The sequence below is a fragment of the Periplaneta americana genome, chromosome 2 (assembly GCF_040183065.1).
Source record: "Periplaneta americana isolate PAMFEO1 chromosome 2, P.americana_PAMFEO1_priV1, whole genome shotgun sequence".
NCBI lineage: Eukaryota > Metazoa > Arthropoda > Insecta > Blattodea > Blattidae > Periplaneta > Periplaneta americana.
This window is the reverse complement of record NC_091118.1, coordinates 111986101-112001977: the sequence shown is the minus strand read 5'-3', so window position 1 is coordinate 112001977 and position 15877 is coordinate 111986101. Positions and strand designations below refer to the sequence as shown.

The window sequence follows — 15877 nt, the reverse complement described above, 5'->3', positions numbered from 1 at the left end:
GATCAGAGAAAGTTTCCAAAATCGTCCCAGTCATTACATGAAGTTTGTGGAAGAAAGAAGAAATTCCTGGAGGTGATAGTTTACCTGACACCATTTCAGTAGGATAATTTGTGTGTGCAATATTCGTGTGTAAAATTAATGAAACAAGATTTATATAATGAACAAGTGTAAACATGTTTTTATTGGACTTTTTATGAACTTGTACATTCATGAACAGTACAAAAATTATGGCCAGATTATCAGGCTACAAAGTTGTAATATGTATGTGATTAATAAATAAAGTTTACTTTTAATTTACACGTGTTTCTGTTTGACACTGATACATAACTCTGAATAGTGCATTGCTATGGTAGACCACACCTTGATGCCAGAACTTGTAGATACTAGTATTGGATTGTGATTAAAATATGTGGTAAGAATAAAATTAAGGCACAGAATTTTTGTGCGACATTTTAGGTGAATAAACACACTCTCACACACGTATATGTAGTTTTGTGTATTTCTCTATTATGGGAAAATTTAATATCAACATACTGTAATATGGTTTGAATATGTTTTCATGAATTAAACTTATTTGGAAGTAGTCTGTAATAACCTGTTTAAAATTACGAACCTCACATTTGCTTGGAGAAAGTGGGTGTATTAGTTCATCTCCTAGTTTTGTTACCCATTGAAGCTACATCTTTAAATTTGCAAGTAATTTATGAAGTAGAAAACTAGATATACATGCAGCAGCCATTCTTAAACATTTTCATTAACCACACAAACTAACAAGTGACTAGCAAGGTTGAAGTCAGAAATAAGTATTTGTTACACTGTACCCCGACATTTTTCTGCTCTGGCATCAAGTAAAAGCTTTATGCATAACCAGGTGTTAGGTACAATTTACAGCAGTAAAATTTTGGTATCTTGTACAATAATGAAAATTAGTACGTGTAAACACTATTCTTATGCTATATGAAAAAAATATTTTTACGATTTAAAAAAAATTATTTGCATTTTTTTTTTTCAAAATTCAGTTCACTGTGCAGTGATGAAGAGTTTCTCACATAACTCAAAAACTAGCCAACATTCTGTGATGAAATTTCTTGCGTGTATTAATGCATGTCATATCTACAATATGATGCAAGATCACTTCTCCATCTTTGATAGATTGTCTGATAAAAAATAAATTCATTTTACAAAATGGTCAAATATCAATATTTTCTTCTAATACAAAATAAAAATATTATTTATTAAGGAATATAGTTGAGAGAGCATGATATTTTAAACATGAGTTTCAGCAATAAAATAAAAGAGAGAGAACATAAAAAGTTAACAAGTTTATGAGTTATGAAGGAAACGCTTCATCACTGCACAGTGAACTGCACATTTTGAATTTTCAAAAAAAAAATATATATATATAATTTTTTTTAAATCGTAAAAATAATGTTGAATATTTCCAAAAATTTTACTGCTGTAAGCTGTACCTAACCCCTTAAGCCGAACATAGAAGAAGAAAGTAAAACAATTCACTTCATGAAAAATTGGAAAACATACAGAATTCAGACTGGTCTATTCATTGGTAGCAGAATACATTGGTAAGATGATGCATGATTGTGAATTGGTGAAAGAAAAGGTGCTGGTTGTGATTATTTTGTAGTATTATCTGGCATTTTCCTGGAGTAAATTGGTTTAAACTGGTTCCAGATGTACAATAGGTACTTGAATAGTAAACATTAAATAATTAAGGGTCTTTCAGTCAAATTCTATTTCAGAAGTATTTTGTGAGTTGCAAAGGTAAATTTCAGACAAAGCCAAAGTTGATGTTCGGTAGTTGAGAAAGCAACAACCAACACATTTCAGCCTTCTATAGTATCAGCAAGAAGAAAACATCTGTTCACTAAATGTTTTATTAAGAAAGTAAGTGGTAATACAATCAGGTGAAGTAGTCTGTGTTCAGCAAAACGTGTTATAAACATGCCACTCTTTAAGATGAATTAAAAAATATATCTTAATACAAGTACTACTTCTATATCTTGCGTACTACCAGACTCATGGTTTGTTCTTTGGATTTCCAGACTGGAGATCACATTCCAAGTACAGACGATAATATTAGAAATTTTTGGTGAAAAACAATGTTGGCACATTTACTCGTGATATTCTCTGTCATCATTCTAATCTCCACTATCGTCTAATTATCACAGCTTCCTGGGGAAGTACTCTGCCTCTGTAGTCAATACAGACAAATCTATTTTACAGTTGAACTGACAAAAAGAATGAGATAGAAACTTCTTTCTTGATAGTGTTAAAAGTACCACAAATCTCATAGCAATAATCGAAAAACTATCTTCTTCAATACTTAAGTAATATTTACATTTACCAGGTGTTCAATGAATTATATTCCTCACAGAATATAGTAATCTGAACTTCAGTGAATGAGAATCCAATTCGAGGGTTGATTGTATCCAAGAAGTATTGGGCAGTGAAGCAGCAGAGAAAGAGAACTGCTGTCCACAACTTTGGAGACCGACATCCATTGACTCAGCCAGTACACCATGTCCTCTCTCTTCATAGTAATGGGGTTCAAGCCTCGCAAAAAACACGCCTGAAAAAAAAAAAGTTACGTATAGTCTGAATCAATTTTTACATTAATTTGTGTATGTCCTGATGAAGGACAAACTGTTTGCTAGAGCATTATTGGCATCCTATGCTGTAAATTTGAGTTCGAGTCCTGAAATATCTCATGGAATTTCTGGTATACGAGGATGCTTCTGAGAATTTTGCTGGGATGCTACTACTAATTGATCTACTTATTTACTTACAAATGGCTTTTAAGGAACACGAAGGTTCATTGCCGCCCTCACATAAGCCCGCCATCGGTCCCTATCCTGTGCAAGATTAATCCAGTCTCTATCATCATATCCCACCTCCCTCAAATCAATTTTAATATTATCCTCCCATCTATGTCTCGGCCTCCCCACAGGTCTTTTTCCCTCCGGCCTCCCAACTAACACTCTGTATGCATTTCTGGATTCACCCATACGTGCTACATGCGCTGCCCATCTCAAACGTCTGGATTTAATGTTTCTAATTATGTCAGGTGAAGAATACAATGTGTGAAGTTCTGCATTGTGTAACTTTCTCCATTCTCCTGTAACTTCATCCCTCTTAACCCCAAATATTTTCGTAAGAACCTTATTCTCAAACACCCTTAATCTACTAATTGATCTATAGTTCCAGTATTTCTCCATTCATTTATTACATAAAGTTGATTGACAAAGTTGTAATGCCATGGTGAGGTGTCCATTAATCTGATGATCAACAGCAGATATAATTAATTACACATCCATGAGGGAAGCTCGTGGACTTGGTTCAAGGGACCTAGAAATAAGTGTGTGTGTGTGTGTGTGTGTCTCTCTCTCTCTCTCCCCCTCCCCCTGCCCCCCCCTCTCTCTCCTGATAATATATGTAGGCTATATAATATAGATATATTTCACTTAACATATTCTGTCCTGCTGACCCTTCACATTTCTGTATTCGGGCCAGCAGTCCCTTACACTATTTACAAACTTTATACACTGACATATTGTGACCTAAGTGCATGTTCTTAATTGAGGGGTTTTGGGCAAGAACATGGTAACCCACATGAAGACGAATTTTGAACTAACATGGCGATAATATGTTAGGGGACATGCTCTATCTAGTGACGAGGTAGTTTGCGTCTATCCCCAAGAGATGGCTTGTTATACTTGTTTCGATAACCCACATTTCTCTTCTTTGGAATACATAACACAGTTACTTTTCCTCATTTTTCTCAAAACCAATAAATTGTGGGTTACCATGTTCTTGCCCACAACCCCTCAATTATATCTTTCATGTCCCTTCACTTTCAATTATCACTTCTCTTAACTAGGCTAACTAATACCTTGCAAATAATTTAATTTTAAACTTATTTCATATAAAAGACCTATACCCTTATAGACTTGTTGCAGAAAAAACTGAATATTACTGACCTTAACATCTTATTAAAATTTACTGGAGAAAACACTTCTAGAACATAATCACATTAGCGCTCATTCTATAGGAACACTGGCTTAACTTGGTTTAGAACTTTGATCTTAGAGTTCACTGTATTTATAAAAACAATTCCATAAACTTGAGAAAGTGTATCTATTCAACTACGTCTTTTCACTATATAGATATCTCTGCTATTTTTTTACCCCCACTGAAACACCATTTCCTCAGATTATATACTGTTTTTCTTCCCTAATGCACCCTCGTTTCATATTTCTCGATTAACGTTTTCTATATTCCCTTTCTTTTCTCCGCCCTTCCTCTTTCCCCACTATCTTCTTTCATTGACGTACTGCCTGATAATAGATGTATCAGCCAGAACCTCAATCAGAGGTACATTTGCAAAATATGACTTTAAATATCGATACTACTTATGCTGCTTCTTACACATCACTTAGACGTGAACACAGCATCATAATCCATACTGCAGTTATCACATTACTGCACTATTTATTTTTTCCATAACTTCTGCATTAATTCAATATGCGTGCTGAAAATAATTTATAGAATTCTTATTTAAAAAGTAAATAAGTTAGAAATTATTATCTTAAATATGACAGTATGTATCTGAAATGAAGGGGTCGGAATAAAGTGTCAATGAACAGTAAGCCCATTTTATAAAGACTGATTATTCACAATCTTTTGTTTTCAACCCATAACAATTGCAGAAACATTAGCAAAATCTCTTGCATAGTTTTCCGTTACATATTCACTATTTGGAGTAGCCAAAGTAGCCAAACATAATGTACCCAACAGAGTATCTTTCTTGCCCTGATGATAGAATCCGTGTGTAGTTCCGAAACATTGAAAATGCCAGGTTCCAGAATACGATGGAATACCCAACATTTTACTTCTGTTCAGAATGTAATTTCATTATGAAATCCCTACGATCCAGTTTGTCTGGAAGGTTTTCACAGATAATTTTGTCTGAAATACTCCTCTAGCCTACAAATTGAAGTTTCAGGCCTGTCTAATTAACTCCCACCTTCTGTTGTTAAAGACAGTCATAAAGAAACTCAATGAGGCTAAGTGCTCATGGCTATTTAAATACATTTAATTTGTTAGTCTCTTTAATGAGAAGGCTTTACCTAACTGGCTGAGCTATCCTGGATCTTTCCTCTCCTAAAATGCTTTTCATTAATGGCATCTCAAATGTGAATCATATTTATACCATTCGAAGTTCTTCTTGGGACAAGTTGGAGAGTCCTCCTTCTCGCTCAATAGCCATGTCCATCTCATGGAGGATCTGTGCTCGTTCAGCCAGTCGGTGGCGCCGTCTCCAGCCCATATGCATGCTGTGCATCCGCAGCAACCCCTTCTGCAACACACACATCCATGTGATTCTACTGCTACTCGTGCTGTTAGTAATGTGATATGTTACACCTACTGCAAATTGGCATTCCATTTTTATTGATGAAAATGATGACGTCCAATTCTCAAACGTTAATAATCATGATTTTGAAGTTAAGCATTTGTATATACTTTTTAAAAGATCATCATTCCTATACTGAATAATTATCTCTTTTTGTACATCTTGTATTCTCGTAAATTAATTTCATTGCGCATTTAAATTTAAATATATATATATATATATATATATATATATATATAAATAATTTCTTTTTACTTTAAAATAAATTCATCATATTTTCATAAAAATAATTTAATGCCTAACTTGTAACATATTTTAACACTGGGCTCATAAAAAATTAAAACTTTAAAAATATTGAAAATGGCTTAAAACTGAGTTATTTTGGTTAACATACACTGGTTTACTAACATATAAATATACATATATTCTCTTTATGGCTTCAGGTGTCTGATACATATTGTGACAGCGACGTGAGATTCGAACTCACGACCAGCGTCCCGCAAGAGAGAAGATCGCGCGGGCTCCACGGAGCACTGAGGGACGGCGCGCGGCGGAGAGAAGAGAGGGGAAAGGGCCTACGCGGCGAGGGAGTGTGCGCGCGCAACTGCTGCGTGCGGAGTGAAGGGGGGACGGACCCTCCCGACTCTTCGAGAAGTCCGTCGAAGTGGAAAAATCGGGAATTCGAACTTTCCAGGCTACGTCGCTGTGGTTATAAAAAAAAAGGAGCGCGAGGGAACTCAGACAGACAGAGTGTGATTCATGATTAGTTCAGTCAGTAAGCCAGTGAACAGAGCAAGCCAGTCTTGTGCACCGGAGTTCGACTCGAGTGTGCATCCGCAACTGTGTCAGCATCCGAAGGCCTGAGTTCGAGTGCAGTGGACCGCAGTTGGAGGGACCTGAGTTCGAGTGCAGTGGACCGCAGTTGGAGGGACCTGAGTTCGAGTACAGTGGACTGTCTCTGAAGGTCTGTGGTTCGAGATACTGTGAACTCGAGTGACTGAGCTAGAAGAACTGTGAACTGAGAACTGATAGTTCTGATTTGTAAATAGTGCTTTGTAAATATTAGTTAAGATTAACAGTTCATTGTTGTTCGTAATAGTCCAAGTAAATTGTCATTGCCGTCAGTGGAGTGCTATAATGAATACTGTGTTGAGTGAAAATCCTATTGTTGACGAGAGCGTTTAAGGTGAATTGTAGAAAGGAATTATTATTGTTGAGTTGAAATAAATTTACAATATGTATTGTGCTTGATCTCTTCTTCCCTTTACTATTTGAACATGAGCCTTTCTAAAGATGTACCTTTTTGTGTGGAGCAATTATAATCTAATAATGTAATGATAAGATTCTGTGTTGTTAAAATAAGTTTTTCTCATTACAAAAACATCTTGAGAGGTAAGTCACAATTTTTCCATGGAGAATATCCGACACACAATGATTGTGAATTCTAAATCATCCCTTACTTTAGATATGGAGACAAGCACAACTTCTCAAGAATGAATGAAAGTTTACATTTTACAAATTTGGTGCATTTTTGTTGGGGGGTGGTGGGGATATATATATCACATTTTAAGGACATAATGCATATTAAAGAGTGTTCTTAGAACATGAACTTTCTAATCCTAGTAACAACTTAAGGTGAACCTTTCTTAAACACTTGTACGTTCTTGGCCTGCATGTTTATTCTGCTTCGAACCTTCAGTGATCAATTTCCGAAGACTTTGCAGTAATTACCACGAAGCTCGAATTTGTTACTGTATGAACTTTTCGAAATAACATACTCACTACAAATGATGATGACGTAATGAACACTGTGTGAACACAACTGAAACCATTTCCTGAATACACTCTGTCTTGCACCGGACTCTGTTGCCTCTCATTGGAGTGTAGTTGAGGGGTGAGCAGAAACAGGAGTGACGGGACAAGAGGGGCAAAGCTTAAGGGAAGGTCTTGTGATGTTATGGTGAAGAAAAAGAAGATTGTTTAAAAAAATATTTATTAACAAGAGGGGGATGAAGAGGGAGGGGGAGAGAGAGTCTCCAAGCATGTTAAAGCAAGATATAAGGAAAAAATATCTTGGTTTTACAACATTAAAGCTATTATAGTACTAACCATTAGTTTATTTCTATTAATGAAATGTAGAAAAGACATTAATAAGTATTACAGATTGGGAAGAGCTAATTGCAAAGGTTGTATTTATACAAACCAGTAAATAATGCTCTATTTTCTAAATGCAACACGTCCTCTCTTTCACTTTGGTTTGGAATATTTTTCGCGTCCTCACACATACTACACCTAATCCAACAACAATATTATTGTACCTGTAAGCATGCACAGTTATTGTTTAGGAATACATTTGCATTTAACTGAAACAGAGGCAGCTAGAGGTTTAAATTTACTTGCTTCATTGTCACGTTTCTAAAGTCATTGGTGTTAATAAAATGTTAGGTAAGTTTAACAGAAAAGAATGGTTAATTTTACAGCAAAATCATATAAGGTTTAATTGTTTCATTTGTTCAGAGCATAAGCATCAACTTGAAAAATTTTACCATTGAATTTCGTTTTAAAAATGAATGTCTTCGTCAATAGCTTTGGCACCTATTTGAAACATGTTAAGACCTACAATTTAGAATAGGCTTCATTAAAATACCACGTTTTTAGATTGCTGCTTCCACATGTAATGAAGGCGAAACCCTTTTAAAACATATATTTTTGCAGCATCAAATACTTTCTGCAATATTATTTAGATCATCTCACAATTTTATTGGTATTGTACTACGTTTACAGTGATTAATTATAGTTACCACGTGTCCAGGATACAGGTATGCGAGGTGGTAAGGATCACCACGAAATAGATGTATAGACTTAACAATGTCTTCAGGCTTTGGGTGGACACCACTGCCCAAGAGTCCCAACACATAACCCCAGTTATTGTGCTCTGCTCTCCCCTGCAATGTGTCGAGCTGTGCTTGAAGGCATCGGAACACTGGCTTGTAGTTGTATAGCTTCTTACGTTGTGTCTCCATTGCAAATTCCATTCGCTGCTGCAGAGTCCAGAAGTGGTGACACAGAAGATGCCGTGGAAAAAGGTACCTGTAAATCAGAGTGGTGATTGTTTTCTCTACATTCTACCTAAATAGTCGCTAACAAAGCCATATTACAATTCATATGAAGCCATATGTTATATATGGAAAATAATACAGAAATTAGATCTATTTTGAAATAATAGACCTATTATTTGTTAAACAATGGTACAAAAATTAAATCTTGAAGACATAAAATTACATGAAAGCTGCTGAATTTGCCCAGTGATTTTACCAAAATTTGGTTAGAGAATAAATGATACATCTTGATTACATAACTTTTAACACTATATCAATTAGGAGAGCGAGAGAGAGAGAGAAATATTTTTGTGATCGTTCACCAGCTTGAACTAGCCATTTTTGCTTGAAAATTCGGTAAATAAGCGTGTAAAAAAACAAAACTGTAAATGATAATAACTATAAACTCCATTACATATAACAGTTATGTTTCGATTTTACTATGGACTCAAAATGAATGCCACTTTTTGCTGTTTTCAATTGTGATCAATAATAATATTTCTAGAGTGCGTCAGATATGGTCACTGCATTGGAACTTCCCAACCATGGAGTAAATGTAATGTAAAAGTTGTTGATAAAGTTATCCCTTGGGCATAGAGGCATACAGGGTAGTGGGAGGTTAAGGCTCTCACCTTTGCAATCGGAATTAGTAGTAGTAGGGATGTCTATGTGTTTGCTGTCTTAAATATCCTTGTTACTCAGTTCTGTTTTCATGGCACGTAAATGGGATATCTTTACCTTTTATTATCTTACTCATTTCTGCTAGAGGCTAAATTAATTCAAGTTACATTGCAGCCAGAAGGATTGGATCAATGGAGGAAATCCATGATCCTATTGGGAATTGAACCCGCGATCTTCTGCTTGCACTACAATGCTCTAACTTGACCCTACAACGCACCCCAGTAAATTTAATGCAATTCTTTAATTATTGCCTCCATTCAGGGAGGGTAGATGATAATAGGGACCGACAATGAAATAAGAATGACAGAAAAACTCTGAGAAGCCTTCTCCACAGCTGCTCTATTCACCATAATTCTCAAATGATCTGCCAGAGACTGAACTCCCATCTCATTTGTGAGAAGAAATCACAGACTGAATTACAGAAAGAGAGCACCACAATCTAGCAATACCTCTAGCTGGACACCCCTATGTTTGACTATTACTTTTGTTTTCCACAGTCAATTGGTTAGCATGCTTTCCAGTAGATCAGAGTTTAGTGGGTTTAAATTCTGCCCTGAGCAATGGATTTTCAACACAGATGAATATTTTTAGCACGGCTTCCTTTTGACAGGAAGTAAAGCTCGTCTCTGTCTCTGAGTATGAGGGCTCTAAGCAGAATTTTCTTGCCTACGTCAGAATTGGACTCTTTAGTCATCATTCTAATGAATTCTTCTTTACAGGGGCTCACACCTTAGAAATAAGATATTGTCAGGTTAGCAGAGTGTAAGAAGAATTGCCACCTCTGTGGTGTAGGGGTCAGCATGCTGGTCTCTTATGCAGAGGGCCCGAGTTCGATTCCTGGTTGGGTTGACTTTCCTGGTTGAGGTTTTTCAGGGTTTTTCCTTAACCTTAAGGCAAATGCCAGGAAATTCGGGCCACAACATCCCTGAAAATCACCGGCCCCTCATTCATCACCGAAATCATATTCATAACAAATCAGTCATACATTTACAGTTGCCATCTAGTTCACAACAATAGAACCAGTCTCAACAACAGTAGTACACAGGCCTTCGGATTTCAACCAAAGATTAACTCGCGATATGACCAAAGATGTTAAAGCGAGTATAAATAACAGCAAAGGGGGGGGGGGAATTCTTTCTGAATGATAGATCTCAAGCCAGAAAGAAAAAAAAACACAAAAAAGAAGCAGGAGGAGATCATTTTTATTCAATGACTCTTTCAACAACAGACACGATTTAGAAGTAGGGATGTGATGGGCTGATGTCTTTGGTGGTCTGACGGTTACTACGCTTGCCATGGGTTCAAAACCAGGCAAGAACAAGGGATTTTTAAGGATGATGAAAATTCTTAGTATGACTTCTTTCAGAAGGGAAGTAAAGTAGGAAAGCTTATCCTATAACACGTACAAGAACTCTGTTTCTGAATGACTTCACAACCTCATATTCAAATACTGGAATCTCAAATTCCACTCATACTTTTTTTTTTATTGTCAAGGGAGGTCGCCATTGGAGTCGAAGTCTGGTCTTTTCGCAAAGCAAGCATCTGCTTCGTAATTAGTTCATTCAGTACTGTACTTCTGAGACAAATACTTACACTAAGGGAAAAACAATGTAATTTGCAAATGGCAGGGTAGACAAAATGAGCATAGGAGCTACTCTTATCATATCTTTTGGCATCTGATGGTACAGTTCGATCTCCTTCCTCGTAAGGCACTCGAATCCTCTTGGCGATGTGGTCAGTTTTCTATGGATTCTGAAGTAATATTTCATGTCCCTGTAAAACTCCTTGATGCCCACCATGAAGATGCGATACACATGCATAGCAGTTGGAAATTTTTTCTCCAAAACTTTCTCGTAGCTTTTGACAAGTTCCATGTAGCGTGACAAAGCAAGCTGTTTAACATTTTTAGGACTCTTTCGTTTTTCAGATGTCTGGTGATCGTGAATTAATCTGAAACGAAAATATTAATTGAAGAACATCAAAGTAATGGAAAGTTCAATAGATTCATTTTCTTTTCGTGTTGCATCAATTTATGTTTCTATATAACTAATTCTCTGTTTAACAACACTTTTAAATTACGGAAGCTGTTCAGAGCAGTTTGGATGATAATATGAAGCTAATGGAGCAGTGATGAAATGAAACTAGCAATGGAAACTTATCACAGGTGTGTTTCTAACATTAAAATGTGTGGCTATCAATCAGGTTATTCTAACATGCACAGATATAAGCAATGGTCTCAAATAAACCAAATGAATATAGAAATTTGGCTATGGCTGATCGGTTGCGAACTGGGTCCCAAGAAGTTACTTCTCTATTTCTGATCAGTGATCACCATGTCTCACAAAGCTCTCTGGTTACTTCCTGGCTTTGTCACCATTCTCCATCCTAACAGAGAGTTTTCGTCTAGATATTTTCTGGTAAATTCTAAATTAGCATTTTGGAATAATCTACGAGAACTTCGCTCTAAATTTTCTTCTAGCCAAATTATGATTCTGATTACCATCTCATCAGCATTTAAGCCACTGACCATATTTCATGCTTCGATGGAGAGCTGCCAGGCCATGGAGCCAAGACTCAGCAGATCCTGTGAAATTTGCACCATTAAATCATTCTCGTCATCTAACTATCTCATTTACTCTGAACTGCTTTTGTGGTTTATGTTGTTAAACAAATCACTGTTGTTATAGTTACTGCAAATCAACTAATTTCAGCACTTTAAGACTTCCAATACTGAAGATAACTTTTCATATTTTATAGTTTCAATAGATAAAAAACTGTGATGCTGCATAAACTCAATTTCGAGAATTTTTTATCAAAATATGTTTTCGGCATCCCTGATACTGAAAAATTAGTTTTGGTGTGCCATCTTTCTATGTGTAAACAGCCTATTCACCTTTCTTCATATTTACTACCAGTACCTATTAATCAATTTACTGGTATTTAGAACAATTTTCACTTGAAATATAAAATTATTGCTCTACAATAATTTAATATATAGGTACTTAAAAAGACTTGAATAAAATTAGTACAATATGGTAATTTACTCGTCAAGAGCCATATTTTGAAAGGCTAACGGAGCTGTCATCCAAGAATGCTCGGAACAAATGGGTGAAAGGTGTATTAACAAACAGAAAGGTCACCATAAACAAAAGAACCTGGGATTTGAGTGCAGAATCCGAGCCATTACATATACAATATGTAATTATTACATTGTATTAGTACTGCCAGAGAAGTTAGGCTGAGTGGCCTGTTCCGCTTTCATGCCATCTTTCCTTTTTAGTAGAGGTCATAGTATTAGTATTTATAGTATTTTACAAGGGCTGGTTACTAGCCCTCCCAAAACCCCCAATCTGGAGGATCAGGGTTTCAGATCAGAGTTTACTTTCTCCTAAACGAATTATTGATTTTATCACAGCTTAAAAGCTTCATCTTTGCTCTAAAATAACTATAGTAACAAGCCATAAAAAAGCTAACAAAGACCAGTATTTTCCGTGAACCCCCCCCCCCAAATCACACGCATACACAAACACACACCCACTCATTCACACAAAAGAAAAAAAAAACAGTGAATGATATGAGTATCGCCTCGGATTATGCACTTTCACAGAACCTGGAAATTTGCATTATATAAGCTATCATCATTAACAAGAAACCACTTTACAATCTTATCACAATACTTGCAACGAAAGACTGTTGACCAGTGAGTTAGATTACAGTATTCTTTTCTCTTACTATTTGACAGATTTAAGATATACAAAGAGTTTAGTTCCAAAACCATTTAAGAACGTCTTTTTTAAGGCTCATAATTGTCCACCACTGTGGAGTCATGATTAGCCTTCTTGGCCGTTAAACAAGTGGGCCCGGGTTCAAATCCGGTTGGGGCTTTTTCTGAGATTTTTCCTCAATCACTCGAAGCAATTGCAGAATTGCTGGGTAACTTTCGGGGTTTGACCTCGGACTAATTTCGCCTTCATTAGTATCATTCCCTTAATCATCTGAATAGTTTATAGGTCGACCAGGAGGACATGGCGGACGTGGTTCCAGGATCTGCCTATAGGTGGCATATCTGCAGGAGCTGCACATATCCAGCAGAGCCGCAGGGGCTTTTAAGTGAACTGTGGGCAACTGGGGTAGTGTAGCTCCCTTGGATAGATGGCACCTTGGTGAGTCGTGGAATCGAGTGTAGCTTGTTCTTCTGGTTAAGGATGCAGCAGATTCAGGCACATGAATTGCAAACAAATGCCATCGATCTGAGGAGGCCGGAGAACATCACAGGAAGGTGGAGGATCAGGTCTCCAGTCAGGACTGGAGGCTGTGGTTGAATCGATACAATGACACCATGCAGTGAATCAAGCTTGAAGAGCAATCCTTAATGGACTTCAACAAACATTCCAACATAAGGAGGTTGCACAACAAACCTATGGCTGTGGTGCTTGCCTGTGGGTCCTCCTCTGAGGAAAAAAAAGTTCATAATTCCTGGCAAAATGTGTTTATGTTCATTGGTATACTAGCAATGAAGGGAGAAGCAATTGTCATTATAGAGGGAGCTGCTTCAGGAGGTGTACGTCGTGTAAGTGGTGAAGAAAAAAGTGAATTGATTGAAATGTTAGCCTGTCATCTTTTGTACCTATTGCAGAAGAAATACTTCTCTTCTATAATGAAGAAAAAAAGAACTGTGAATTTTAAGAAATCCGATTGGTTACAATGTGTTTCACGGAGAAATATTCGTCCTTCTGTTGATTGGCTTCGTGTGGTTTACAAATTTGTAAAGTATTTTGAGGAGTAGCATGGGACTACCTTAAACATGTTCAAAAACGTAGCACAAACATTTGCTAATATGCTGAACGAAAAGATCTCTAGTAGGCCTATAGATCCATTCGTTATTGAATGATACTCCACAACTCGATCATTACGAAAGCTCTCGACAAATGCCGACAAGGGCAGAAAAGTAAATCGTCTACAACTAGCCGTAAAACAGCGAAGAAATCGCCAACTATACAATATGAGCACAATACATAATATTCTTCTTAGAGAATCATTCTGTATTATTTTCATATCCTCATTGTCAAGAAATAAATATTTTAACAATGTCTAAAGAGCCCAAAATAATAATAAAATTATCTGAGATCACACTGATCTTTATATGAATGCCGTAAATATCTTCAGTGCATTGTTTCCGTAGTACGAGGTATGTTACAAGTCCCAGCCTTAACGGAAGATGACGTCACGAGTAGTGTGGGGTGTTTCTGTTGGCCAGTACCTCCTATTCTATTTGCCTTGCTTTCGTCCTTCGTGTTTTATGTAAACAAGGTCAGGGTTCGGCCCGGAAAATATTCTTATAACTTATGCTAAAGAAAATTTGAAAATTCAACTCAAACATTCATCAATAAGCAGCTATTTCCAGGAACGCAACTCCCGCATATAACGAAAGCAGACTACTGTATTTTAACCATTTAAAAAATCGCATCCCTATGTCAAAATGTCACGCGACGCCACTGCTCTGAACATTGTGATTCTATAATGCTGTAGAGTGAATACATTTTTTATGAACTTAATGACGAAGTCACGTAAAAGTGTAGGCTAGTTTGTTTTGTGTGTTGAATAACTGGGCCATGTGTTCTGTATAAACAGTGAATAAACCTTTATAGTAACAATATGTATACATGGTCTGAATGTATGTTAATTTGTCTTGTAACAGTTTATAATGTATCTGAATCCATGTTGATATGTGATCACTGACATTCATTACATTTATATTTTAAAAATGATATTTGTCATTTGTCATGATGTTGTTTTACTGGCTACATCATACATTTAGGCCGCCTCTGCGAATGTCAATCCTAATCGTGGGAGACAAAAGCAAAGTTACCTCTCACTCCCCAAGAAATTGGATACGAAGAAGAGGGGTTGGGGCGGAGTAATACTCTCCCTTAATGAATACTGTGGGGTATGTTTTAAATAGTTTTGGAAATAAATTCTTCATACACTATAAAACAATTAGTTGTGAGTTGAGTTAACTGGAAGGTTACTGACAGGAAAGAGGGGCAATTACTTTTTTTTTTCTTCAGTGTATCGATATTACAGTATTATTCACAGGTTTCTTAGTTCTTCTACCATTGGGGAAATATTTCACGTCAGCAAAGTACTAAAAAACGTGTCATGAATACGTTGAGAATATCGAAGATTTTTGTCTGGTACGAAATTTATTGGTTTTAAGAAGTTTGTGTGATAAGTGTAAATTCAACTACTTGTAATGGCAATACCTACATCATTTTTTTAATGGTTATCAGTTAACAACTTATTGTACTGCACACCAAAATCAATGTTAGTGTTGACTAATGTTAATGAGAAAGTATGTATTGAGCAGAACTTAGTATAATTTCATCTGTAACTACATCATTATTCTTAAAACAAATCGTTTTGGGAATGGTTAGGAACACAATTGCATTATCACACGTTCTCAAGGTAAGAATTTACGGACCTATTTTCGGACAGTATCATTCTTTGATAACATCTAACTCTCCACCAATTCGTCCTAACTAACAACGTTGTCATACTTGCTAACAGTTGTTTTATTCTTGTTTTTGTTCTGCTTCTGCCGCCCTTTCACAGCAGACGAATTTTCTTATGACGAAAGAACAAACATAAGAAACACAGCAATATCGAACAA

At 36.3% G+C, this 15877-nt stretch overlaps 1 protein-coding gene across 4 annotated transcripts; it reads right to left on the bottom strand.

Annotated features, from left to right (window-relative positions):
* Nucleotides 1-1874: 1874 nt before the first annotated feature.
* On the bottom strand, nt 1875-15870 carry LOC138694506 (LETM1 domain-containing protein 1). Of its 4 annotated transcripts, XM_069818286.1 has the most exons (6): nt 15689-15870; nt 10801-11157; nt 8230-8518; nt 5228-5374; nt 2363-2587; nt 1875-2209 (listed from the first exon to the last, which is right to left on the bottom strand). In XM_069818286.1, the coding sequence occupies exons 1-5, from the start codon at nt 15760-15762 to the stop codon at nt 2411-2413; spliced, it is 1044 nt and encodes a 347-aa protein (XP_069674387.1). In that variant the 5' UTR covers nt 15763-15870; the 3' UTR covers nt 1875-2209; nt 2363-2410. The 4 variants fall into 4 exon arrangements, with proteins under 4 accessions (XP_069674387.1, XP_069674386.1, XP_069674390.1 ...); XM_069818285.1 differs by having other exon boundaries at nt 1875-2587; XM_069818289.1 differs by having other exon boundaries at nt 1875-2587; nt 15765-15854.
* Nucleotides 15871-15877: the final 7 nt, after the last annotated feature.